Source organism: Dufourea novaeangliae, unplaced genomic scaffold, assembly GCF_001272555.1.
Source record: "Dufourea novaeangliae isolate 0120121106 unplaced genomic scaffold, ASM127255v1 scaffold8, whole genome shotgun sequence".
Classification (NCBI taxonomy): domain Eukaryota; kingdom Metazoa; phylum Arthropoda; class Insecta; order Hymenoptera; family Halictidae; genus Dufourea; species Dufourea novaeangliae.
Window position 1 is genome coordinate 2,734,553 of NW_015373923.1, and position 22,951 is coordinate 2,757,503.

At 39.9% G+C, this 22,951-nt stretch overlaps 5 protein-coding genes across 6 annotated transcripts; 3 read left to right on the forward strand and 2 right to left on the reverse strand.

The window, feature by feature from the left end:
• Positions 1 to 836: 836 nt before the first annotated feature.
• LOC107194780 (synaptotagmin-14) lies at positions 837 to 7,292 on the forward strand. Its single transcript, XM_015584473.1, has 9 exons — positions 837 to 990; positions 2,450 to 2,638; positions 3,326 to 3,460; positions 3,554 to 3,615; positions 4,282 to 4,458; positions 4,538 to 4,858; positions 4,950 to 5,303; positions 5,571 to 6,209; positions 7,155 to 7,292. The coding sequence occupies exons 1-8, from the start codon at positions 957 to 959 to the stop codon at positions 5,781 to 5,783; spliced, it is 1,485 nt and encodes a 494-aa protein (XP_015439959.1). The 5' UTR covers positions 837 to 956; the 3' UTR covers positions 5,784 to 6,209; positions 7,155 to 7,292.
• Positions 7,293 to 11,063: 3,771 nt separating this feature from the next.
• Positions 11,064 to 12,357, reverse strand: LOC107194776 (pre-mRNA-splicing factor ISY1 homolog). Its single transcript, XM_015584469.1, has 4 exons — positions 12,128 to 12,357; positions 12,024 to 12,046; positions 11,629 to 11,947; positions 11,064 to 11,550 (listed from the first exon to the last, which is right to left on the reverse strand). Exons 1-4 carry the CDS (start codon positions 12,128 to 12,130, stop codon positions 11,173 to 11,175), a joined length of 723 nt encoding a protein of 240 aa, XP_015439955.1. The 5' UTR covers positions 12,131 to 12,357; the 3' UTR covers positions 11,064 to 11,172.
• Positions 12,358 to 12,872: 515 nt separating this feature from the next.
• Positions 12,873 to 14,989, forward strand: LOC107194831 (SAP30-binding protein). 2 transcript variants are annotated; one of them, XR_001516347.1, is made up of 3 exons: positions 12,873 to 13,011; positions 13,585 to 13,707; positions 13,781 to 13,836. XR_001516347.1 is itself a non-coding variant. In XM_015584535.1 (2 exons), the coding sequence occupies exon 2, from the start codon at positions 13,767 to 13,769 to the stop codon at positions 14,754 to 14,756; it is 990 nt and encodes a 329-aa protein (XP_015440021.1). In that variant the 5' UTR covers positions 12,873 to 13,011; positions 13,585 to 13,766; the 3' UTR covers positions 14,757 to 14,989. The 2 variants fall into 2 exon arrangements, 1 of the variants encoding a protein (XP_015440021.1); XM_015584535.1 differs by having other exon boundaries at positions 13,585 to 14,989.
• A 913-nt stretch (positions 14,990 to 15,902) lies between these two features.
• Positions 15,903 to 18,635, forward strand: LOC107194694 (target of rapamycin complex subunit lst8). The gene is made up of 8 exons (XM_015584353.1): positions 15,903 to 16,061; positions 16,257 to 16,382; positions 16,465 to 16,617; positions 16,733 to 16,794; positions 17,291 to 17,441; positions 17,540 to 17,742; positions 17,853 to 17,995; positions 18,073 to 18,635. The coding sequence occupies exons 2-8, from the start codon at positions 16,257 to 16,259 to the stop codon at positions 18,195 to 18,197; spliced, it is 963 nt and encodes a 320-aa protein (XP_015439839.1). The 5' UTR covers positions 15,903 to 16,061; the 3' UTR covers positions 18,198 to 18,635.
• A 4-nt stretch (positions 18,636 to 18,639) lies between these two features.
• On the reverse strand, positions 18,640 to 22,481 carry LOC107194695 (ADP-ribosylation factor-binding protein GGA1). Its single transcript, XM_015584355.1, has 11 exons — positions 22,148 to 22,481; positions 21,919 to 22,079; positions 21,585 to 21,818; positions 21,114 to 21,287; positions 20,757 to 20,976; positions 20,197 to 20,544; positions 19,867 to 20,002; positions 19,477 to 19,766; positions 19,224 to 19,390; positions 18,911 to 19,021; positions 18,640 to 18,828 (listed from the first exon to the last, which is right to left on the reverse strand). Exons 1-11 carry the CDS (start codon positions 22,182 to 22,184, stop codon positions 18,736 to 18,738), a joined length of 1,971 nt encoding a protein of 656 aa, XP_015439841.1. The 5' UTR covers positions 22,185 to 22,481; the 3' UTR covers positions 18,640 to 18,735.
• Between the last annotated feature and the right edge of the window lie 470 nt (positions 22,482 to 22,951).

A 22,951-nucleotide genomic window follows, 5' to 3' on the forward strand; every position in this document is an offset into this window, starting at 1 on the left:
TAATTGAATGTAGTTAGCAAGTACCTACAACGCAGTAAAATAAATTTATCGATCTTATGTCGATCAACCTTAATCGTTTCGCTGGTTAAGTACTCAACGTTTCTATTAACAAACAAAAGGGAATGAAGTGGGTACTTTTGTAAGATACATTAATTTTGTTTAATATAAGAATCAAGGTACGTTAATAAAATATTGATTATCGACGATACAAACCACCGTTTTTTTCAATATTCACGCTTCAGTTCCTGCATTAAAATAATTATAGAAAGTACATTCCCCAATCAGCGATACAAACTTTAAATTATTCAATTGCTTTTCTCTCGATTTATACTTTCTATCCCTATTAACAATGAATATTCTTATAAATTTTTCCATTCCAACATCCTTAACTACAAAAATGAGAAATACCAATCGGTTCCTAGAAATCCGTTGAAATTCTTCTAGCGGTACATAATTCGTATCTAGCAGACAGTATTCGAGTTGCCTAATTGAATCTTGAAACCCCTACACCGTATTTCGTATTGTGATCAACTCTTTATTCGAGAATGAAAATTCACCGACCGCGAGAATACTTAATTAAAATTATCGTCTGGGAATCACCGCGTCAGGCTTTCAGGTTACAATGTTTAGAACCGAAATGAGAACCCCTGACGATCGGGGTGCCCCTCGGCGGAGCGGCGGTGAGGCGCACGCGTGTGTATCTGGTCGAGGTGTTGCAGGCGCACACGTCTCGACGAGCAACAGAGTGCTGTGTGTACACCCCCGCCCACGTATTATTATTCGGCCACCACGTAACCACGCTTCACGGCGATCCCGAGCGTCCACGAGCCTCTCGTGTCAGGCAAACCCGCGACAGGGCGGATAATGTGTTCATTATTCGCGAATAAAGATTCGCCACGTTCGATCGAAGGACACACATAAGAGGGAAGAGGCTTTAATGCGACACAAGGACGAGCATGATTCTGGCTGGATCAGACCATTTTCTGGCGGGTAAGTCCACTATACACAGTAACGAACCCCTCCAATGAATGCACATCCATACACGACGAATAGTTTCGTATTATTTAACGCGTTTCGATGTGGCCCTCAAGAATATATACATATATCTATGATCGATGTTGTCAGCAACGGGAATGTCGAATCACGAAAGCGTTCAGAAACGGTCTATAAACGCGCGACTCTTTGTATACACCTGTTTCTACTCGTTCGAGTCGTTTCGAAAGCGACCAGCTTGGATTTCACCGCGAAAAGATCGATCCCTCGGTGGCGACGATGCGACTTTTGTTTATTACGTTCTGGGAAACACGTCGGAATAGGTTGTTCGTACGTGTGAACTGAGAATATTTCGGAAGATTCGTCCCTCTAGGCGGGCGTGTGTACGAACGAGATTCTCGCCCGCAATGCGCAAAACGTGGACTTTTTCAAGCGCACCGTTCCGATTAACGCACGGTTCCATCGTCAAAGGCTGTGTCAATTATAATTGTTGTACCGGGACACGAGGATCGGTTCTAATCGAACGATGCTCGCCGTGCGATCGCAGCTGACCGTGAGTTCTCCGTCGATACAAACAGTGAGAGTCCAAAGTGAGTATACACTTTGAACGTATAGGATTCATTCGTATTTATTATTCTGAATTTAGAATCTAATATCTCGCATAGAAGCTCTATTACTTAGAGATCTGGTGACCGTGGAAGAGCATATAACCGATCGAAAGTGTTTCCCAATAAACAATTTTTCACCACCGTTGCTGTATATTTTGAACGATGATCTCACTAAAAGACCTACGAATGCACTTGAATTTGATTTTAAAATATTCAAACATCCATATTTGTCTAATGAAATAGCCTCCTACCATTTGGTATTTGGAATTACTGAAATGTATGCCAAATTAATGTTCGATTTACAATTTATTTCACTAACTGGAATAAATTTACCAAGTGATAGAAGACTTTTCTTCTACGCCGATTTTTCCCTTAGTGGAAAATGAGTTTGCTCGACACCGTACGTGTCGATGCGTGTACCCTTGAAACACGACGAAACTCGCGAGCCAGAGCGTCCTTTCCGTCGGAAGCAACGGTGTTATCGAAATCCGTTTCGCTGCGCAATATCGCGGCGACGTTTTCCAAGGCAATCGAAGCGATGGTTAATTATTCCAGGTCATTACGACGTTTATGTGTCGCTGGTGATTTAACGCGTCAAACGGGCGCGCGTACGATCGCCGGTCATGAACGGGAAGGATTTCAATCAGTACACGGGTGAACGCCTTTCCCCATACTCGATAAACAATTTATGCCTCTCTCGGCACTGTCCTTTTTCGAGAATACCTTTTTTTTTTTGTATTCCCCATGTATACATTCTATTTGTTCTTGATTTCTTCTTACACAAGAAACATCGTTTTAGACCCGATGATTTCAATAAGTTTGACCCTGAATGATCGATCTGTTTCCAGTACCTGTGGAAGCGACAGCATTTCTGGGTGCCGTTGCTGGTTTCGTGGTTCTACTATTGGCGCTGTTTCTGTACCTGTCACGCAAGTGGTGTTTCACACCGCCGTCCGCGACCACGCTTTTCGGCGGCGTATGCGTGCCCCTGTGCGAGTCGAACAACAGCTCCACGTCACAGATCACGAAGAACATAGGTAACGAATTTTTAAGGGAGATAAGAACGAATTAAGGGGTCCAGTGAAAGAGGGAGCTATGCCACATAATGTTCAATAATACGATTTTTATTACATAATTCCTGTCTATGATGTACTCGCGAGTAAACTCTGCTTCCGCTAGGGAAAAAAGTAACGTAGCTGTAAGGGCCTCCTACCATTTGGTATTTGGAATTACTGAAATGTATGCCAAATTAACATTCGATTTAACATTTATTTTAACACTTGGAATAAACTTATCAAGTGATAGGAGGTCCTTACTCTTACGCCACTTTTTCCCCTAGCGGAAGTAGAGTTTGCTCGTGAGGGTACAATATTTTGCATAAATGCCTTAACCCTTGTGTAGGCAACCGGGTACCCAGGTACCCGTTTCTAAATTTACTCTCGTAATTTTTTATGGCGTCTAAAACAGCACTTGGTATATTATAGAAAGGAAAACTAAGAGTTTTGAAAAGTATGGAAGTAAAATTATCTAATCTGTTAGAATAGGAGTATTTCGATTCCTCAATAACCGTTAATATATTGGTTGCCCATACAAGGGTTAATATATCACAAAGCTCCTGTTGCGTTACATAGCACCCTCTTGCACTGGACCACCCCTCCAATTAACACCGGTGTTTCCGTGTTCGAACATTCTACCATTTCTCACGCCCAACGATGTACCGACAGGAAAGGCATTCTCCTACTCGGATCCAGAGACTAGTTCCGATTCGGAAGAAGACGCCCTACGTCGATTGAATCAACGTCCCCACCCGCCGCCTGATACTCTGACCATCCAAGCCGAAGATGGTCCCACCATCGTGGGTAAGTTACACATTTTTCATTTTTCATTTTTTTTTTTTTCACCCCAATCGAATTCGTTGTTCCCCTAATCAGGATCATGTTCGAACGTTTCAGACGCCGGCACCACTTCTTCCAGCAGCTGCACAGAAGAACACTCTGCGGCCGATCAACAACAGGTGAACCAGTGGAACTAAACCGCGGACACGTGGTCTCCATGTTTCAATTGTCGCGTCGCCTACTACAGTTAATCATCGATGAGTGTTCAGATGTTATCCCCATCGCTTGACTGGTTCCACGGCGACCCCCCAGGAGGATGACGTCTGAACACTCATCGATGATTCGCTGTAATTCTGCCAGGTTTCCATGTTACATCGCGTACTTATACAGTGTGAACCACGAATCGTGATCAGTAGAGATTACTCTGTTATTAGCAGTCCGATCGAAAACGTTTTTATCAGGTATAACATGGTTTCAAGAGATCTTTAACGTGGTTACAGCAAATTTTTTGTCAATTCTTTTTTTTTTCATGATTTCTCAAGGTCACCTTCAATTTTTTACGCCTATCTGTTAGAGGATTTCAAAACGAATTCGGTAAATATCGTAACATAACATGTGTTACTTTTTTTAATTGAATTTTTGAAAGGAAATTGAAGGTGACCTTGAAAAATCATGAAAATAAAGAGTTGAGAAAAAGTTTGCTATAATCGCGTTAAAGCTCTCTTGAAACCATGCTATATCTGTTAAAAAAATTTTTCGATCGAACTGCCAATAACAGAGTAATCTACTGATCACGATTCGTGGTTCACCCTGTATAACGATCGACGTATTTCTGTCTCTCGTAGTGCGTGGTGGACGTCGGAGCTCCCAATATTCTGCTCGACACCAGAGAACAGGAGGTAGAGGTTGAACAGAATGGACCGACGAGCAACGACGTCATCGCGACGTTGGGCACGGTCGCCGAGGAAGTTGGTAGTCTCGAGGTCGCTTTCTTATACGACGCCCCGATGCGAGAGATGACGGTTCGTATCCCTCCGAACGTTAACGATCATTGTTATCCATCATCCCAATCGATCGCAGCGTCGTTTTTCCTTCCATCAGGTGCACGTGCTTCAAGGACGAAATTACCCCGAGGGTATAGGCGGAAGTCAAGTGCGGCTTGTGCTTTTACCGTCGAAAAAGCAACGACGTAAAACACGGGTACGACAGGGCACGTCTCCACAATACATGGAAAGCTTTCTCCTTCCTCGAGTCAATCCAGAGGACGTGAACGCGATGGGTGTACGTCTGAGAGTCTACTTCTGGGGCGGGAGAATGCGTCGAGAGAGACTGCTAGGCGAAGCCAGAGTCTCTTTCGATCAAATCAATCTTCAGCTCGAGACGACTCTTTGGTTGACCCTACAACCACCACCTTCGTCTTCGGTATGCTGTCATCTTGCTACCGGAGATTCAAAATCGCCATTGTATTCTTAGTTCGATGTAGTATCGTCTAATTAACAGTTTCTCTTTACAGGTACAAGAATGGGGTACAACTGGTAGTCTGACTCGCAGCGACTCCACAGGATCTCAGCAGTCCGTTCAGTCGTACGCGTCGCCCACCGTGCCGCCTTACGGTAGCAGCATGAAGGGTGGAAGCGTGGCCGAGATTCTGATCGGTTTGGCGTACAACGGGACGACTGGACGTTTGTCCGTTGAAATAATCAAGGGGTCACACTTTCGGGGTGGCGGTGGTAACGACACGAAACCGCCCGACACGTATGTGAAGCTTGCGCTGGTGGACAGTAATGGTCATGAAATGGGACGGTCGAAAACTTGTTTGAAACGTGCACAACCGAATCCTCTTTACAAGGAAACGTTCATATTCCAGGTACGTTGCTTTAGAACATCTTTGCAGAACTTTCTTGCATCCTGCCTTTTTTTTTTTTATTTTTTTACGAAAAACCTTGAAAAGGTGCACCGCCTCCGCTGGATTTCACCACGGTAAAAACCCCCCGGTGACCCTCGGGCAGAGGACTGGTAACGGGATCTTGCATTCTGCTGACCCATCCCAGACGTCTAATCTGTACAAAAATATATTTTTCACTTAGTCTTGTCCTTTTGAAGGAAAGAGAGATATCACTTTTTGTTCTTGCAGGTCGCTCTGTTCCAACTCGGGGACGTGACCCTCTTCCTCTCGGTGTACAACCGACGAAGAGGTGCCATGGGAAGGAAGGGACGGGAGATGATCGGCTGGCTCAGTTTGGGACTGAACAGTTCCGGTTCGGAGGAGCTTCAGCATTGGAACGATATGCGGGCCGCGAGACAACCGACCCAGGTTCAACGCTGGCACTCGTTGCTACGCCCTTGAAACGTTCGATCGAGACAGAGTTCCTGTTACGGAGAAACAATTTACGTTAAACGGGGTGAAACGACGATATTTGTAGTTCGACGGACGGAAAACACGTTGTGGATGTAACCACGGTCGCTGATTCTACGCACCAAAAACACGATCGACCGTTTAGAGAGAACAAAAAAAAGCAAGAAGAGGCTAGGGACAAATTTTCACTGAAAGGCGGAACCACGGCCGTTCGACCGGATGTGCCGCCGCGTCTTACTGCCTGTACAACGCCCCGAAGTCAATATCGTCGATCTGTCGATCCTACGAGTCAGATGATGTCACGACAATTTTACGCATGTGGTAACTCTGAGTTACAGAACTCTATCGATGTACCAAGTACATTCCCTTTTTGATACGCCGGACGGAGTTGAGGGTGTGTTTCAGCATACATATTACGTATGTATATCAATTGAAAAGAAAAAAGTACGTGAACACAGAACAGACGTACCCTTGCGAGCAAACTCGGCTTCCGCTAGGGGAAAAAGTGGTGAAAGAGCAAGGGCCTCGTACCACTTGGTAAATTTAATAAATGTTAATTTGGCATAAATTTTAGAAACTTTCGAAACCAACTGGTAGGAGGCTCCTTCCCTACGCCACTTTTTCCCTGGCGGAAGCCGAGTTTGCACGTCAGTGTACACATCTACACGCTCACCATCACGCATCCACGCAAACATACACACGCGGACACGCATATTACATAGATATATGCATACAGATACAAGGTATTTCGTCTATCTCGATCACCTAGGATTAAAAAGGGAAAATTGTTGTCACAACCGAAACATTCTCCTTCACCCTTAACTCTTTAGGGTTTGGTCGGTTGAAAACTGTCCCACCTTTTGCTTAGCTTTTTATGCATTGTGGGATATATTTAAACCCTTCTAGAAAAGTTGAAGTTACTCATAATCATACAGTGTAATATTTTATTTTTATATATGTTTTTTTTATATCAAAACAAATTCTGTGCAACCTGGGTTTATATTTTCTTTAAAATCGTGTGCCTCAAAGAGTTAACACGTTCGCATCGTAGTTACTCGCTGAATTTTTTCAATGGCAAATATCCTTTCATATGGATCCTTTTTCATTGTTATATTGTACCAATAATGAATAAATACCAGATTCGAAATGGTGATCGAGGTAAACGAGACCACCTGTTACATGTACACCGTAATCGCGGAAAATTGCAATTTCGTCGGTCCCGAAATCGAGAGCGTACACGGCCGAAGGACCGCGAAAAAAAAAAAGAAACTGCAAACGGTGGCATGAAACTCTTCAACTCGATATGTGCCTGAGCCAACATTGATCGTTTATTTTTTACTTTGTGCCTTTCACCCTTTTTAGGCCGCGCGTGTCCGTCAACGGAGAATCGTCGTGGGATAACCAGCCGCGTCCGAGAGTTCGCTAACCTAAACGGTATAAATCAATTCCTCTTAATCTCCCCTGCGCTACCCGGATGTCTCTCGACTCCGCGACACTTTCAACGAGACACTAAAACGCATTATACACAGGGGTGAACCGATACCATCAAGGTATCGATACATTTGATTCGTAACTTGTATGGAAAAAAAGTATCGATATCTACTTAGTGCCGATACCTACTTGTATCGAAGGAAAATTAATACAAAATTCTTTTTTTATTAGTATAATATATTTTAACCAGAGTTGAGCAGAATTTCATTCGAATAATACATAGTGAAAAGCTGTAGTATCGAAGGGTGTCATACTGAGCTTTAAACAGTTAATGAGATTAAGTATTATTTTGTTATAAAAATTAGAATTTCCATGTTTGAACGATTAAAAATGACGAAGTACCTCTTGTATCTTTCAACCATTGTTCGACACTCTTTATCTAGATAACGAATTTGCTCATCTCTGATTTTAATGAAGATATATTTTACCAACGAACATTAAATTAACAAAATAATACAACTGGGACGACAACCACCTTCGCATTCATTAACTTTCATATTAATGAATCGCTCTGATCGATCCGAGTATATGTATATGTATTATTTGTATTTACTTGGATCGGTTCATCCCTAATTATACATATACCCTCGATATCGCAACGCTTGTTCGTACAAGTCGATACCAAATAAATCTTGGATATCTCGACGATGTATACACATGGTTCGAGAATGGATTGACCCACGAGACCGCATACGAATTTAACCTTCTTTCACCGTGCGAGCGCGCCTCGGACCGATAACGCCCCGATCGGAGCAGTGTAACACCTCGAGGAAGAGGAACGCGAGGCTGTGAAATTCTTGTATTTTTCTTTCTTTTCTCGCGCACTTCTCTTCTCTGTACGTTCATTTCTCGTTCGTACTTGTGTCGAATCCGGTTAATGCGTTCGTTGTCCCGTGCATGTTTTTGATCTCTGTTAACTGTTGAACGAACTGTCGCCAATGTTGATTCGAAAAAATTAACAAGTACCCTCGCGAGCAAACTCGACACTAGGGAAAAAAGTGACGTAGCAGAGGGACCTCCTTCCACTTGGTAAATTTGTTTTAAGTACTGAAATAAATGTTAAATTGACATAAATTTCAACAATCTTCTACGCTGCTTTTTCCCCTAGCGGAAGCCGACTTTGCTCGTGAGGGTAGATAACGTGATGGAAGAGCGATATTTATATGCGTGACAATACGTGTGGAGGGGAAGTGCCCCCTCTAAGAACCTCTTAGCACATCCGAATGGTATTTATTTACCAAGTTTGAGAAGGTAGTGCAAGGGACAACGAACGTGTTTCAGACGGGCGGAAAGCGTGTGTGTACAGGTGTGAAAGACGAAGAAGCATTACAATTAATAAGCTTGGTTTAGATTCCGTTAGGTGACTTATATAGGTCGCGTAATCTGCTAAGATTCGGCACCGACACTGTTTCTCCGTCGTGTAAAATATCGCGTGTGTTTGTAACGTTGATAGGAAGCGTGACTGACCGATCGGAGCATTTTCGAGGGGGTTAACGAGCGGGCTGGTTAAAGGGAAAGGTATACGATAGGAACAGGAATTCACAATTCAAATGACGCACAATAAACTCGCAATGCGCATTCCCGTAAACGCAGTTGTGATCGTAGTGTCGATATATATAGTATATATACGTTTATATACACGACATATTTATTAGAGGGGGATTGGTTCAAACCGGACGAATGCGGGGCGACTGATTAACGAATAAAAACTAAAACCAGATGCTGTGAAATCGTTCAACGCTTGACTTTTTCAAGCTTTAGCGTTTTAAGTAATTAAGGACGATTAATCCATGCTCGAACTATTCTCCTCCCTTTCTCTTTCTATCTGCCACTCTCGTTTCACGTCTATTTTTAGGTCGTAGAACACAGTATAACGCGCGATTTTTGCAAGGACTCAGAAGTTCCTTTGCGTCGCGTCCGCACGCATGAATTTTTGCTCATTATTCCCCCAGCAGCCTGTTATTTTTCGCGATGCATTGTCCTTCAACGGAAGAGATTCTTAGAAGAGCGCTTGCAAGTCTTATAGTTGATAACGTTAGTCGATGCGCCCGATTACGGAATGTCCTTTTTTTTTCTGTGGAAACGTGAGAGAGACCACGGTGGAGAACGAAGAGCGCGCGATCGAATCGTTCGAGTCTTACCTCGATAAGTCCCACCCCTCTGGAGAGCGTGGCACGACTCTAGGTAGCGTTAATTAGGATACTTTTCACTTCTGAGTCCTGGTGACGTAATTGTGTATTGTACAGTCTGTTTATAAACAACACGATGTTGAACGGTGATCAGAGATGAAATTTGTAACGCGGCGGCTCGCGAACGAGCAACGTTCAGTTGATTCCCGTATCGTCGAGAGAGCTGACCGACGCGTTCTAGGTACACCGACGAGTAAACTCGGCTTACGCTAGAGGAAAAAGTTAGGTGGTTGAGAAGAGTTACTGAAATGTATGCCAAATTAACATTCGGTTTAAAATCTAAGTGGTAGGAGATCATTAACACGTTGACTGCCACAGTGAAAAAGGTCGTTCGTAGCGAGACGCGCTTTATTTCGTTTTTTAAATCATAAATAGTCGAAAATGTATGCGTTTAGTCGATAGAGGTAGGTTGTCTTGTTTTAAATTATACTGTGATATTAATTTTACAGAAAAGTATTGTAATGGTATTTAAATAATCCAGCCTCTTTGCAATGGTTCAAATACGAGTTATCTCGTAGTTGGCAGTCAACGTGTTAACAGACTTTTCTTCTACACCATTTATTCTCCTAGCGGAAGCCGAGTGCTCGCGAGGGTACAGTGGACTCTAACTATATTGCCATGGTCGTGACTGTAGCGGAGTAAAATGGCAATGAGTTCAGAGCCCCCTCCATACTAAGTTCTATCGTCATAGCCTTGGGCTCAGTGTCTGCGCAAAAGTGCTGGTGGGGACGGTCTACATAACGTGGTGCGAGAGCGATATTTGTGTGCGTGGCAATACGTGTGAAGGGGAAGTGCCTCGTGGCAATATAGTTAGAGTCCACTGTGTGTGTGTGTGTGTGTATGCGTGTGTGGAACAGTTTCTCCGAAAGCATTTAGGGATTGACGCGTGTACTTCGTTAATAGGTAGAGCTTTTTCAGGGTAATTTCTATGCCTTCGAACGTTTCCAATTTGTTACAACGTAGTCGTAATCGTATCGAGGGTATCGCGAACGACTGTTTTCGCGGAGCTATTCTTCCTCCGTAAATGGAACAGAATCAAGTGCATAGTTTATATCAGAAGTTGACAGTTACGTGGCGCGGAAAAGGAGAATCTGGTCAAGGACTTGAATGACCAATCGATTTTGTTCTGGGCGCTGGAAGGTGAACGAGGAAAGCTCGGTTGATAAACGCTTTAAAACATTGATCATACGTAGAGAACGTATGGGAATACGATTAAATTTTCATTAACTGAGTAACCGTTTCGGCGGACGTATGGATGTATGTACACGGCGAAGAATTCTTACAGTAATTCGTGCTGTCTTGTTCTCTGGTGTTCTTAGTCTATTGTGTCGCTTTCTCGAGTGTCAGGTGCTTACATTGTCGATAAGAAACATATAAAAATGAAAAGAAGATGAATTACCAAAAACATAACGAGTAACGATCGCGAGGATTATAAACAGACTAACGTTGGATTTTTATCTATATATTTTATCTACAGCACTCTCTCTCTCTCTCTCTCTCTCTCTGGATAAGTATTAAATTGAAGTTTGAACGTCTACTGCACAAAGTAATTACCTTAATCAATGTTATTACTTACAAATTAATTATAACTATTATTATTATATCTGTCGCGTTTTATAAAAGTGTACTCTAATACAATTAAACGAATAAACTTACGAAATAGTTGTTATTGAACACATAACAGGACAATATAAAATCCGTCAGAGTACATATTTCTCTAACAGTTCCTGCTTTTTCCTTGCGAGCAACGCTTCCTGAATATCGTGCTGCGACGGTATCGGTCTCTGTGCAGTGATCTCTACTTCATCTTCTTCTTCGGCATCCGGCTCGTCCTTCTCGTTTTGCTCCATCCATTTTTTCACAGCCTTTTCTCTCGCCTCTTGTTCGGCTTTCTGTTCCAATGGTAATAATATACCGTCGTCATCATCCCTGTAACCATAGTAATCAGCGTCGATGTCCTTCATTAATTCGGCACGAGTTTTACGAGGTGGCGGAGGGGGTTCTTGCTCAAAGAGCTCTCTAACTCCCGGCAATTCTTTCGCTGCTCCAAAGTACTTGTAGCCACGATTTCCAGGTACCTAGAGAATTCAGTACTCGTTGTTAAACTTCAGTATCTTCTAAACTGAAAAGCATACAAAGAAAAGCCAATGTTTTACCTCGCGTCCTTCGTGATCTAACATACGCGGCCCTACTCTGGAATAATCAGGACCACCAAGCTCCTTTATTTGAGCCTCCCAATGTCTTTTTTCTCTCAGTAACTTATTAATTTCGTCATTCAAGTCTCTGATTCTAAACTCTCCAAGACCTGCATTCTGTATCTGTGCTACTTTCTTTGCAATCTCTCTAATTATTTGCATCCTCCACTTCTCTGCTTTCCTAAGATCTCTGCATTCGGATGCTAGGTAAGGCCTCCTCTCCTGTTCTTTCCTGGCTCCTTCGTTGCTTTGAGCTGCTCTCCAACGAGCAAGCGTGGTCCTATTAAGACAAACAAATTATAAAATGAACATTTTTAATTTACACAAAAGAAGAAAGTTAATTTGAAAATACTTACATTGCCTTTTCTGCGTTTCTTGCCTAAAATAAAGTATAGCCGTTAGTGCCAGTAAAACTACATTTATTGTAGTATAATATTTAACACTGTTTTATTGTACTTACCATTTTTTACACAACAATTGAAAAAAACGTCAGATTATAGTATATACAACGCTCCGTATCAATTTTCGTACAATTGTATAGGATCCACAAAATAATTTTCTTGAAATAAATCGTTTCTATCTCTCCTGCGCCATTCATTGAAAATGTCATACAATTTTATTAATTTATAATGTTTGATAATCAACTAACGATTTCATTTTATAGGTTATAAATCATACTTTCGAGGTTATGTTGTTACCGCGCAATGCTCCATGTGCACATTAATTTGGTGTCTAGGTATCTGTGAAAATAATTCATAGCCTTAAGGACATAATACATTTTCACTACAGATTCGCTTTCCTGTTATGTCAAAAGCTCGTTGTAACATACATGCGCGGGAAACAAATTTTCCCGAATTTCTTTTTATTAACAATTATTACAGTCTATATTATTTATTTACAAGACATCGGTATTACAGATTCCTAGGGCCACGAAATTCCCTATTGTAAGATGTAGATCTAAGTATCTTTACATGTAATTCGTCTGTGGTGCCACGTCCCTGAAAGTCACATGTTTTTGTTGTATGAAGTCTATCTTTAATGTGAATGAACACTCGTAATCACACATATATATATATATATATATATATATATATATATATATACACATATATACATATATGTATAGCGTTCCATTGCTATGAAATGATGCGCACGCGCATTTATGAAATTGGTAAAGAAGAAAGCAAGAAGCCCGAATACGCCACGGGATGCATCGATAGCATTCGACGTCTCGGTTAATGGGACAAAAATCCTTTGATGATTAACATGTTATAAGTTGATTGCAATGAACGGAAAGTCAGGTACAGTGTAATCGAAAAGATCGGGGTGGATCAAGATAGTCAGGTTAGTTATGGTTATTACGTATATACAGTTTCGATAATCATTAACATAACCTAATATACTTGTCAATAGAGTGCACATGAAATCCGTGCGAAATGTGCGTGACGAATAAAAATTCGACAGTTGTTCAATTTTTATGACAATGCTTGTACAATCGAATTTCCTGGAAGTTGAAGTACTTAGAAATGAAAGGAACGCATAACTTCTATATATTATGTTCCATCATATTTCTTACGTCTTTCTCGATTTACTTGCCAGTGCAAAATAGACTAGGTATAGTCCTCACAGAGATATAACGTAGTCGTAAAATCAGTCGAACGGTAACGTGAACATGTTTCTGGTGTTGGAACATGCGAATTGACAGAAATATGAAGGCTAAGGACTTAAAACCTCGATCAGGGCCGTACGAAGAGCGGAATGCACAACACGGGCCTGAGTGTCACCGCTCGATGTGTTAATATACGACCACGCTATATCTTTGCAAAAGCTATACTGAAAAGAAAAACTGCGACTGTAAATCTCTTAAACTTTGATCAAATAAGAAATCGTATGTTTGTACATTGATGTTTTTTTCAGATACGGTATAGTAGTAAAAACATTCCAACAAACTTTGGGGCATAGTTAGTGTCTATATAGACAGGCATATTTGCATATACAAAAGCCCTACAACTAAAAGGCATACAACTCGACGCTAGATCGGTGAGTTCCAACACAAAATATTGCTTGGTAGTACGGCGGACACTCAAAGCCAACTAACCATGTCTGTACAAAGTGTTGCTCTGGCATCTCTCACGGCCACCTATACCGACTCGGAGGGCGAAGACGGGGTGGAAGACGACCTTCAGGAGAATTCGAACACTCCCCAGGGGGCCGCCCCGCATAATGCCCAAGTCGGTCAGCCCCAGGCTTTCACCAGTCCCAAATCTGGCAGATCAGCCTCAAATAGTCCCGTCGTTGCTCCCAGCGTTGGTGGCAAGTCTAGTAACGATTTGTCAAACGCACCCACCTTAGTGACAGATGTGACGTCTAAGGTGCAGAGACTGGTTTCATACTTTGACGACACAATAGTCTCCGATGACGAGGGAGTGCTTCAAACACCGATCGATGGACAGCCTACCGAAAATGGGAGGCTTCCTTCGATTTTGGAACGCTCTCCCTCCTGTCAAGGAGAATTAGTTTCAGATAACGAGGTTGATCCATACGGAGTGACCATACCACCGGAACCGCCAGGGCAGTGTCCTGTGGAATTACAGGAGAAGATAACTAAACTTTTCAGGAAAATGGAGAGCGGCGGTTTGGACATGAATAAAGTTATACAGCAAAGGAAAGACTTCAGAAATCCATCCATTTACGAGAAACTTATTCAGTTTTGTAGCATCAACGAATTGGGCACCAATTATCCTCCAGACAGATTCGATCCGTTTAAATGGGGTAAAGACTCTTACTACGAGGAGCTCGCCAAGGTTCAGAAAGCTGAAATGGACAAACTTGAGAAGGCTAGGAAGGAAAAAACGAAAATCGAGATAGTCTCCGGTACGGCTAAACGACCCAATAGTTCTAGTGGGAACGAAGACGATGCTAAGAAGAGAAAGAGTAAATGGGATCAAGTGGCGACAGGAGCCACTGCCTCGGTAAAGCCTACCGTTTTACTATCTCAACCGACGCTTACTACTTTAACGTCATCTGCGACTGGCACCAAAGCGACGGTAATATCGGCTTTCGGATCCTTACCAAAGAAAAGACTGTAACATATTCTGTAAATCATTTGTAAATATCAGTTCTTTTAAAAAAAATAACATTTCATCCTTCATTTAAAGTTTTGCCGTAAACGCGGGAACAATAGCGTATTTTGTGTAAATGTATATACGCATGTCATGTTTCGTATATGCGAATAGAACCACTTATATATATATATATATATACATATTATTCATATGTCCACTTTTTCAGATTTCATTACAAGTATTATCGATTCTTTGTTCGGCACATAATTTTGTACATTTGCCATGCGATTTTTGCATAAGACACTGTCGCGTTAGTATTATAGTTACCGTCGGATTAGCGTGTACCCATAACAGTACGTTGCAACGTCGATTGATGACCAAATGCGTACATATTTAAGAAATGAAAGAAAAAATGGAATAATTGGTTTATAAAACAAGAAGAAAACAAGTCGTGACTAAGTTGAAACGCAACATTAATTGAGTTTCATTTTCTATGATTATGAAATTATCATTTTATAACATTTTTTTAGTAACACTTTTTGTCGTTAATAATTACAAGAAAATAAAACAAAAGTAATTCAAATTTTATGAAAATTGTTTTGCAGGGGTACAATACCTGCAGCTGATTTGTATTTTACATTGAATAACGTAATCCAAATATTATGCTTTTGTTAGTTTGTAAACGTTGAAGCATTATTGTAAAATGTATATAAAGTAGAGGAAATTTAAACAAACGTGAAAATAAAATTTCCAGTCTAAATTAATGCGAAGAATCATTATTTGTAATTATAATTTACGAGAAACACTGTTACTGTTTAACGGCTGAAAGTTGAAAAATTGTTTAATTTCGTCTAAGTCTAAATAAACAATTACTAGTTTTACATTTGTACGAAAAAATTTGTTTCCTTAACGTCAATGTTCGACACCCAGTAAATCCTTGACTGTCTCGTCGATTAATGTTATCCGAATCGGGATGATAGATTCGTTCCGAAGAAAATTTCCACTTATTACTTTAAGAATGAATAATTGTCTTATTTCACAGTGATTAGAAAATAAACTGGATGAAATGAGGATTCACTTTAATCAAGTGTGAACATCTATATTGAATCAACTTGAACGAACAGCGGTATTTAATACAGATGGAGTTAGTACCTGCGAAGTGAAGTGAATGCGTAATGTTTCTTCACGATTAGTTTGAAGTTTTCAATGATAACAGACAGACACGAACTTGTTATTCCGCATAAAGGAAATACTTCTGCTATTGATACTTTTTGGTTTCATTTCATCTAATAAGATTCGTCGTAATGAGAGTTTTATTCTGAAGAAAAGGTCTCTTATTGTAACATAACCTACTGTACAAAACTAAATAGAATTACTGGTTGTGTACACTCACCGTCAGTATATGTTTAAAAATGCGCAAATGTGAATGAATCGTGACAAGTTATTGGAAAGCGTTCGAAGATCACAGTAAAAGAATACAAGAAATCATAATCGGACTTTAATTTCTATTACCTATATTCATAGATGACAGCAGACAGCACTTACAACAACGATCAAGTAATTCTCGTAACAGGTGGTTACGATCATACCATCAAATTATGGCAACCTCACACTGGAGTGTGTCAACGTACCGCAGAACACACAGACTCGGTATCATTTCGAAATATAACAATGAAGTCTGTGTTTGCTTAATCTTTCCCTTAATAATTTTTATTTAACGCTTTGTCCATAGCAAGTTAACGCATTGGACATTACTCCAAAAAAATATGGAGTTGCCGCCGCGGGATATCAGCATATAAGAATGTACGACTTAGTCTCCAGTAATCCGAATCCAGTTATTAATTACGAAGGAATATCAAAGAACATTACAGGCTTGGGTTTCCAGGTGTCTTATCGTAACAATTCATCATCTAACAATGCGGATCATTTGAAGAATGTTTATAATTGATTCTAATGCAGGATTTAATCATGACGTGATTAGTATTTTTTATTATGCTTAGGAAGATGGAAAATGGATGTATACCGGTGGTGAAGATTGTTCAGCTCGCATCTGGGATCTCCGGTAAATGTCTGGAATTTGGAATTGTATAAATTGGACATGCTATCAGAAGAATAACAGTAGTACAGACTCCTCTCGATTATCGACTCAAAGTCGGATCCGCGCCCAGGACAATAATCTTATAGGGAGAAATGCTTCAGACTCTCGTAAATTCGTTTTTTGCTTGAAGCTCGAGTATAATCGTGTAGGAGAAGCCAGACGATACTCGAGAGGAGTCTGTAGTAGTAGCATTAGTAGCAGCATAGTCCTCGTTGTAGCCAAAATATAATCGTAAATTAACGCATTGAGCGGCAGTACCGATTAATGCCGCCATAATCATACCGTGTATCGCTTGCAGCTGTAGGGTTCCAAGCAATAAAACGGAAAATACTATTGCCTAACCATAGTTCATCTTTATTAAATTGCTGTTTTAAAGCTCTGAACATGATTACTTTACTGTCTGCTTGGTTTTACGATTCTATTCTTTGGCGAAGACTATAGTGACAATAATATTTTGCAGGTCAAGTAGTTTTCAATGTCAAAGGATATTTCAAGTATCAGCTCCTGTAAATTGCGTGTGTTTACATCCTAATCAAGCAGAACTTATTGTCGGTGACCAAAGCGGTGTCATACATTTATGGGATCTACGTTCTGATCATAATGAACAACTGGTAGAAATTTATGAAATAATTTGAAAAGTGGCTAAACACTGTACTTAGGGTCAGTTTGTGTTTCAATTGAAACCTACCGAAATGATTTTTACTCATAGATACCAGAAGCCGAGGCATCCGTGCAAGATGTCACTATCGATCAAAGCGGTACATACATGGCAGCAGTCAATAACAAAGGTCATTGTTATATTTGGACGTTAACAGGTGGCGTCGGCGAGGAACCGACGCGCCTTAATCCTCGTCATAAGCTTCTGGCGCATAAACGTTACGCTCTTCGATGCAAATTCAGTCCAGACTCCACGTAAGCGGTGCATCATATTTTCCTTATGGAACATACGTACTCGTGGATGATATTGTACGGTCGATAAAACTATACACGTTGTCTGCAATTCACGATACGTCTTCTCTTAGACTTTTAGTGACCACATCCGCTGATCAGACTGCACGAGTTTGGAAAACAACAGATTTTTCAGAAATACAAGTGCTTCAGCACGAGGCAAAACGGTGGGTCTGGGACGCTGCGTTTAGCGCGGACTCGCAGTACATATTTACTGGTAACGACAAATATTTTCGTATAACTTTTATATTTACTTGTCGTTCATATTTAACTATAACACGTTGTACGATTTAGCTTCGTCCGATGGCGTTGCCAGATTGTGGAACGTATCAACAGGAACTGTGGAACGAGAATATGTAGGCCATACCAAAGCACTCACCGCTCTTGCATTTCACGACGAAGTACTTTCTGTTTCTTAAACAGAACGTCCTTTATTTAAATTCACAAATAAACCACTGTATATATGTCGCATATACGTAATGATTTGACGACGGAGAATATCTCTGTCGTTAACATACTAATTAGTCAATGACTGTGCATCTAGGACGTAACATGGTATATTCTATTTCTCAATTGTCTTTATTTTAATGTTATTGCATATGATGTATCATCGTGTTCTTACACATTTTATCACGTTTAAATTCCAGTCTTAAAATAGTTCTGCGTGTAAAGTCGAACATGTATAGAGATCAAAAAATTATCTATAAAAATCTTCCGTTTTCCGATGTGCTAATAAACAACGAAAATTACTTAGAATGATTTGATAAAAACAAAATGAATCAGAACAAAGGTAACTCTTTGTTGTCCAGGAACGACTTCAGTATTATTATGTATATTAAAATTATGTGTATATTCATTTTTAATCATTCATTAAAATGATTCCAAAATCATTTTTCCTAGAAATTTTTTTAAGCATAGTTTTTGCAATAACTTCCAGTAAAAGTTACGAAACATTTTTCAAAGTAAAGGCAACTTTTCTACTTCCCCCATTTCTGTAAAGGTTTCGTCGTCCATCGTGTAACTTAACATAAACTTTAAGGACACCGTCTCCTGCAACGAAGATATGTTTTTTTTAGAATGAATACTAATCGAAGCGTTCGTAGAGAAACAAAGACTTTCATTATTTCTTTACCTTACTGGGATTCGCAATTAACATAATCTGAGTGATTGCTGATGGGGGAAGAAATGGGTTATGTCCCGGTAATTCGGTTCCAGAAGGTGACTGAAGCCGACACTTACATTTCTGTAAATTAAAATTCAGAATATTACCAACGACAAATGTTAACAACACAGTTGCAAATTCTTCAATATTACGTAATCGGCCAATTACCAAATATATCATATTCTACTTTATGCTTTAAGCTTAAACTATCACGCTCATACGTATTCAGAGAAAATAGAACATAACAAAGAACACCATCAAAAGATAAACATTTTACGTTTACCTTTGGTACTACTGCTTGAAATAAGTAATTGTTAAGTGGCTTCAAGTTTTTGCTCATCGTTGTAATTACAACAACAAACACATCTTCCCTGGGATTGTCCCGAGCAAAATGAAGCACAACGGTTATACCATTCTTTTCTTCGAGCACAGTTATAGGTGGATTAATGCCTATTGAAATAATGATAAAACGTGCAATTTTTATAAAATTTTGATAATCTAGTTAAAAAAAACCAAACAAGCAAAGCAGTACATACCTGGTTTAATATCTTGAAGACTAACATTAATGTCAGTCAACGGTTTGATTTTGGGTGCTATACAAACAATGTCTTCTGTCGTTGACGTCACCGAAGCAGTGTCCTCTGCGATTAATTGGGTACTGTTACCACACATGGACGTTTTTTCATCGGCATCAGCTGATTTGCCGTTCCTTGTATTTCCAATGTCTAATGAACCAGAAACATGCGAAGATCCGTTACGCGGACGGGGGGTCGAATTAGAATCTTCTGACACAACTGGAAACACCATACTGTTTACAGTTTCCTTACTGTAAACACATAGAAACCGATGAAATAAACAACACAAAGCGACAACAAATATATTGTACGGTGACAAATTTATCATCCATCGTTACATGTTTCACCGACCTTGTTGAATTGGACCGAGTGTTTGTCATTGAGCCCGATAAACTTTGTTTAAGCAAAGATTCCCCCAATTCATTCAGTTCCTCCAATGCTCTTGCTTTACTGTCCATTTTCCTGTCAGGTGTGTCGATTGTTTCACCTGGCGATGGAATAAAATTAAAGACTGTTGTTTCTTAAACACTGTTTGTTCTTTCTTGTCTATTGGTATAGCAATAACTGTCTATTATCATTGGTAACCGGGTCAAATCCGCTATTAAAAATATTTAATCCATTCAAAGCTTCGGTATTATTCGATTAATGGAAACATGCGTTATACATGTCGGCATAACAGACCTTTTTTACTTGTAGGTTGTACGCTGATTGGCTGCATGATCATTGTATCGGGTATTAAGAGGTTTGGGCTAGAAATGGAAGAAATTTCTGGACTTTCAGATTTTCCTAATGAATTGAAAATGTCCCCTAAAACTTCCATGTCCGACTGATGATTTGTTGTCGCTGCATCGTAATCTTTAGTCGTTTCATTACTTTCGACAGAGTTGTTCTCTATCGGTGACGACAAATCTAATAAATACGGGCTTGCGTTAGAATCCGTTTTAGGGTTTACGCGTTCACCATGGACAATGATCGCGGAATACTTTTCAAACACTTGTCCCAATTCATCGCTTGCCGCAAGTACATCACCTAGTGAAGATTTTTTGAATGTCATCGAGATATCTCGATTGTCACTGTACGAGCTAATTGTGATTTTTCTAATTGACTTCGTAATAGTAACGACAACAACAGAAAACTCTATGAATCGCGTTTAGCAGAATGATCCATTGGATAAGATGAAAATATTCTACTAGCAGTCTTGTATTTCATTTGAATAGATTGTTCTGCTATAAAATACCTACCAAGCATCTCTTCATTATCTTGTGTTTCGTTTGCTAGTCTAAGTACAATTGGTTTCAATCTTTCACAAGCTTGTCTTAATTCTTTCATCAACTCGAGATCTTCGCCACTAGTTTCATTGCAATTATAGGAATCTAACATTTCCGACAATAATTTTGCATTATTATGTACAGATTCTAATTCCATTATCCTACGTGAATTCAACTGTACTCTTCTTTCGTCCTGCAAAGTTAACGTATTGAGCATAGCTATATACAAGGTGATCGTCCCGCTGTTGGGGTAGAAAGGCAAGCAGTTGCCTTTAGAATCCGGTAACGGGACGATCACCGTATGCTATAGTTTTGATATTGTTTCCTTACCTCTCGCACCATAGTTTTGATTAATCTATTTGCAGCTTGTAAATCGTCGGGATTTTTACTTTGAAGCAATTTTTGCAACAATTTAGATTTCTCTTCATCATCGAATATCGTATGTTTCGTTTTCGACATTTTCAACGTATCCTCTGAAGCATTAATCGTGCACAACGAATCATCCTAGGTATACAAACGTTGTTTACTGGTGCGTTTTACCAGAAATAACGTTAACTAGCTAAAGTAGATGCAAACACATTCAAGACCGATGACCCAGCTTATGGGTCATGTAAATACTCGTTTAGCCAATGACTCAGCATGTTGGTCACTTACAGAGGGTACATAGCATTGCCAGTTGCTGGGGATTAGCGATGAGTCATCAGATTGTTCGAACTTGGCTGTTTGCACACCTATCGCTACTGATGATAGTCTTATAATAATACGTCGGTCTTGAATGCGTAAATAAATCATAAAACTAACCTCGACAACACCTTGCTTTTTCAACATTTCGTATGCTTCTTTAATTTTAACTTCGCGTGGATATTCCTTTGTCCACACGTGTAGCAACTGTAATACTTTATGACGTACCATAACAGGTGTTTTTCCACCCAAATACTTTGGTGAAACTAAACGAATCATTTCATTTAGGAAACGAAATTTACCAATTTCTGCGTGGAAAGACGACCCGCATCTTCGCATACATGTGTCCAACAGCTATAAAATTATTGAAATCTCAAATATCAACAGGGTATTATTGGAAAATGGGAAAATACGAAATTTCTAAACCTGAAGTAAATGTAAAATGTGAACTTACGGCGAGGGCTTGAAGCGCTTCGGATTCATTAGACGATTGAATATGTAATGCCAACAACTTGGTGCCGATCTGAATACCCTCTGGTTCTTTAGTAATCATCACACAGAAAGCTTCGGTGGCCGGTACATCAGGCTTTTGATTTTGTGGATTCGTTACTCTTTCTGTAAAGTAAATGTTGCTTACCAAATTTTTGTAGCGACTACAACGGAAACACTAGAATTTAACTCACGTATCAAAGCCTCCAAGCTTGTCGTCACGACATCCATTTTAATAATTTTACTGGTTTCTTTGATTTTTCGTGTTTAGGTTACGTCCATTTATTTGACAGCTAATTTGACATGGGAAACACTCTCGGGGATAGTGCATATGTACGTATGTTGATCGCGTTATTCGAGCCCACGACTATCCTTCACATTAAATAAGTAGACCTCGAAATAATTCAAACATTTACGACTTGTAACTTATTCGTGCTTGTTCCTCTATTGTGACAGCAATACCACGCTTAAATAAAATTCTTTCCGAGCAATACGATTTCGGAAATTTCAGCTGAAACAGCTGTTTGCAAATTGTACGTAAATATATATAGTAGTACGCCGTTGTGTCGTCGTCGTATTCTCCATCTAACTCTGTAAAACCAAGGGGCGCTACGATGAACATATATTGCAGTAGATAAGAGGAACAAACCTTACCGACATACACTCTGTAAATGTTTCAAACATTATTAAATATACATATGTATATACACATATTTATCTCTTTGTATGTATTACAAAATTAAAACTTCATTACCTTTTCTTTATAATAAAATAAACTAGATTTTTTTGTAATTAACGTTTTACTATGCGTTTCTCAATTAAAAGTTCGATAGTTTATTGATCAGTTAAGTTAAATGGTATTATGTAGATAAAGACGCACGCATATACATATACACATACATGTGTATGGAAATGCGTAGAAAATACGCTTTGAAAAGCCTCAAGATTTGTAGATTCAAAAATTGAATCAGCTGATCGAACAAGTTCATTTTCTAGCT

What these genes read in the sequence shown, in the direction of transcription:
- LOC107194780 (XM_015584473.1), top strand. Translation starts at nt 957, where the DNA reads ATGATTCTGGCTGGATCAGACCATTTTCTGGCGG. An exon ending in AGATGGTCCCACCATCGTGG is followed by an intron (nt 3,461 to 3,553) that starts GTAAGTTACACA and finishes CGAACGTTTCAG; the next exon opens with ACGCCGGCACCACTTCTTCC. An exon ending in CCCCGATGCGAGAGATGACG is followed by an intron (nt 4,459 to 4,537) that starts GTTCGTATCCCT and finishes TCCTTCCATCAG; the next exon opens with GTGCACGTGCTTCAAGGACG.
- LOC107194776 (XM_015584469.1), bottom strand. An exon ending in AGAAACGCAGAAAAGGCAAT is followed by an intron (nt 11,948 to 12,023) that starts GTAAGTATTTTC and finishes TTGTCTTAATAG; the next exon opens with GACCACGCTTGCTCGTTGGA. An exon ending in TAGATCACGAAGGACGCGAG is followed by an intron (nt 11,551 to 11,628) that starts GTAAAACATTGG and finishes TGAATTCTCTAG; the next exon opens with GTACCTGGAAATCGTGGCTA.
- LOC107194831 (XM_015584535.1), top strand. Translation starts at nt 13,767, where the DNA reads ATGTCTGTACAAAGTGTTGCTCTGGCATCTCTCACGGCCACCTATACC.
- LOC107194694 (XM_015584353.1), top strand. Translation starts at nt 16,257, where the DNA reads ATGACAGCAGACAGCACTTACAACAACGATCAAGTAATTCTCGTAACA. An exon ending in TTACAGGCTTGGGTTTCCAG is followed by an intron (nt 16,618 to 16,732) that starts GTGTCTTATCGT and finishes TATTATGCTTAG; the next exon opens with GAAGATGGAAAATGGATGTA. An exon ending in GCTCGCATCTGGGATCTCCG is followed by an intron (nt 16,795 to 17,290) that starts GTAAATGTCTGG and finishes AATATTTTGCAG; the next exon opens with GTCAAGTAGTTTTCAATGTC.
- LOC107194695 (XM_015584355.1), bottom strand. Translation starts at nt 22,184, where the DNA reads ATGGATGTCGTGACGACAAGCTTGGAGGCTTTGATAC. An exon ending in ACAACCTACAAGTAAAAAAG is followed by an intron (nt 20,003 to 20,196) that starts GTCTGTTATGCC and finishes TTCCATCGCCAG; the next exon opens with GTGAAACAATCGACACACCT. An exon ending in TAATTGCGAATCCCAGTAAG is followed by an intron (nt 18,829 to 18,910) that starts GTAAAGAAATAA and finishes TCTTCGTTGCAG; the next exon opens with GAGACGGTGTCCTTAAAGTT.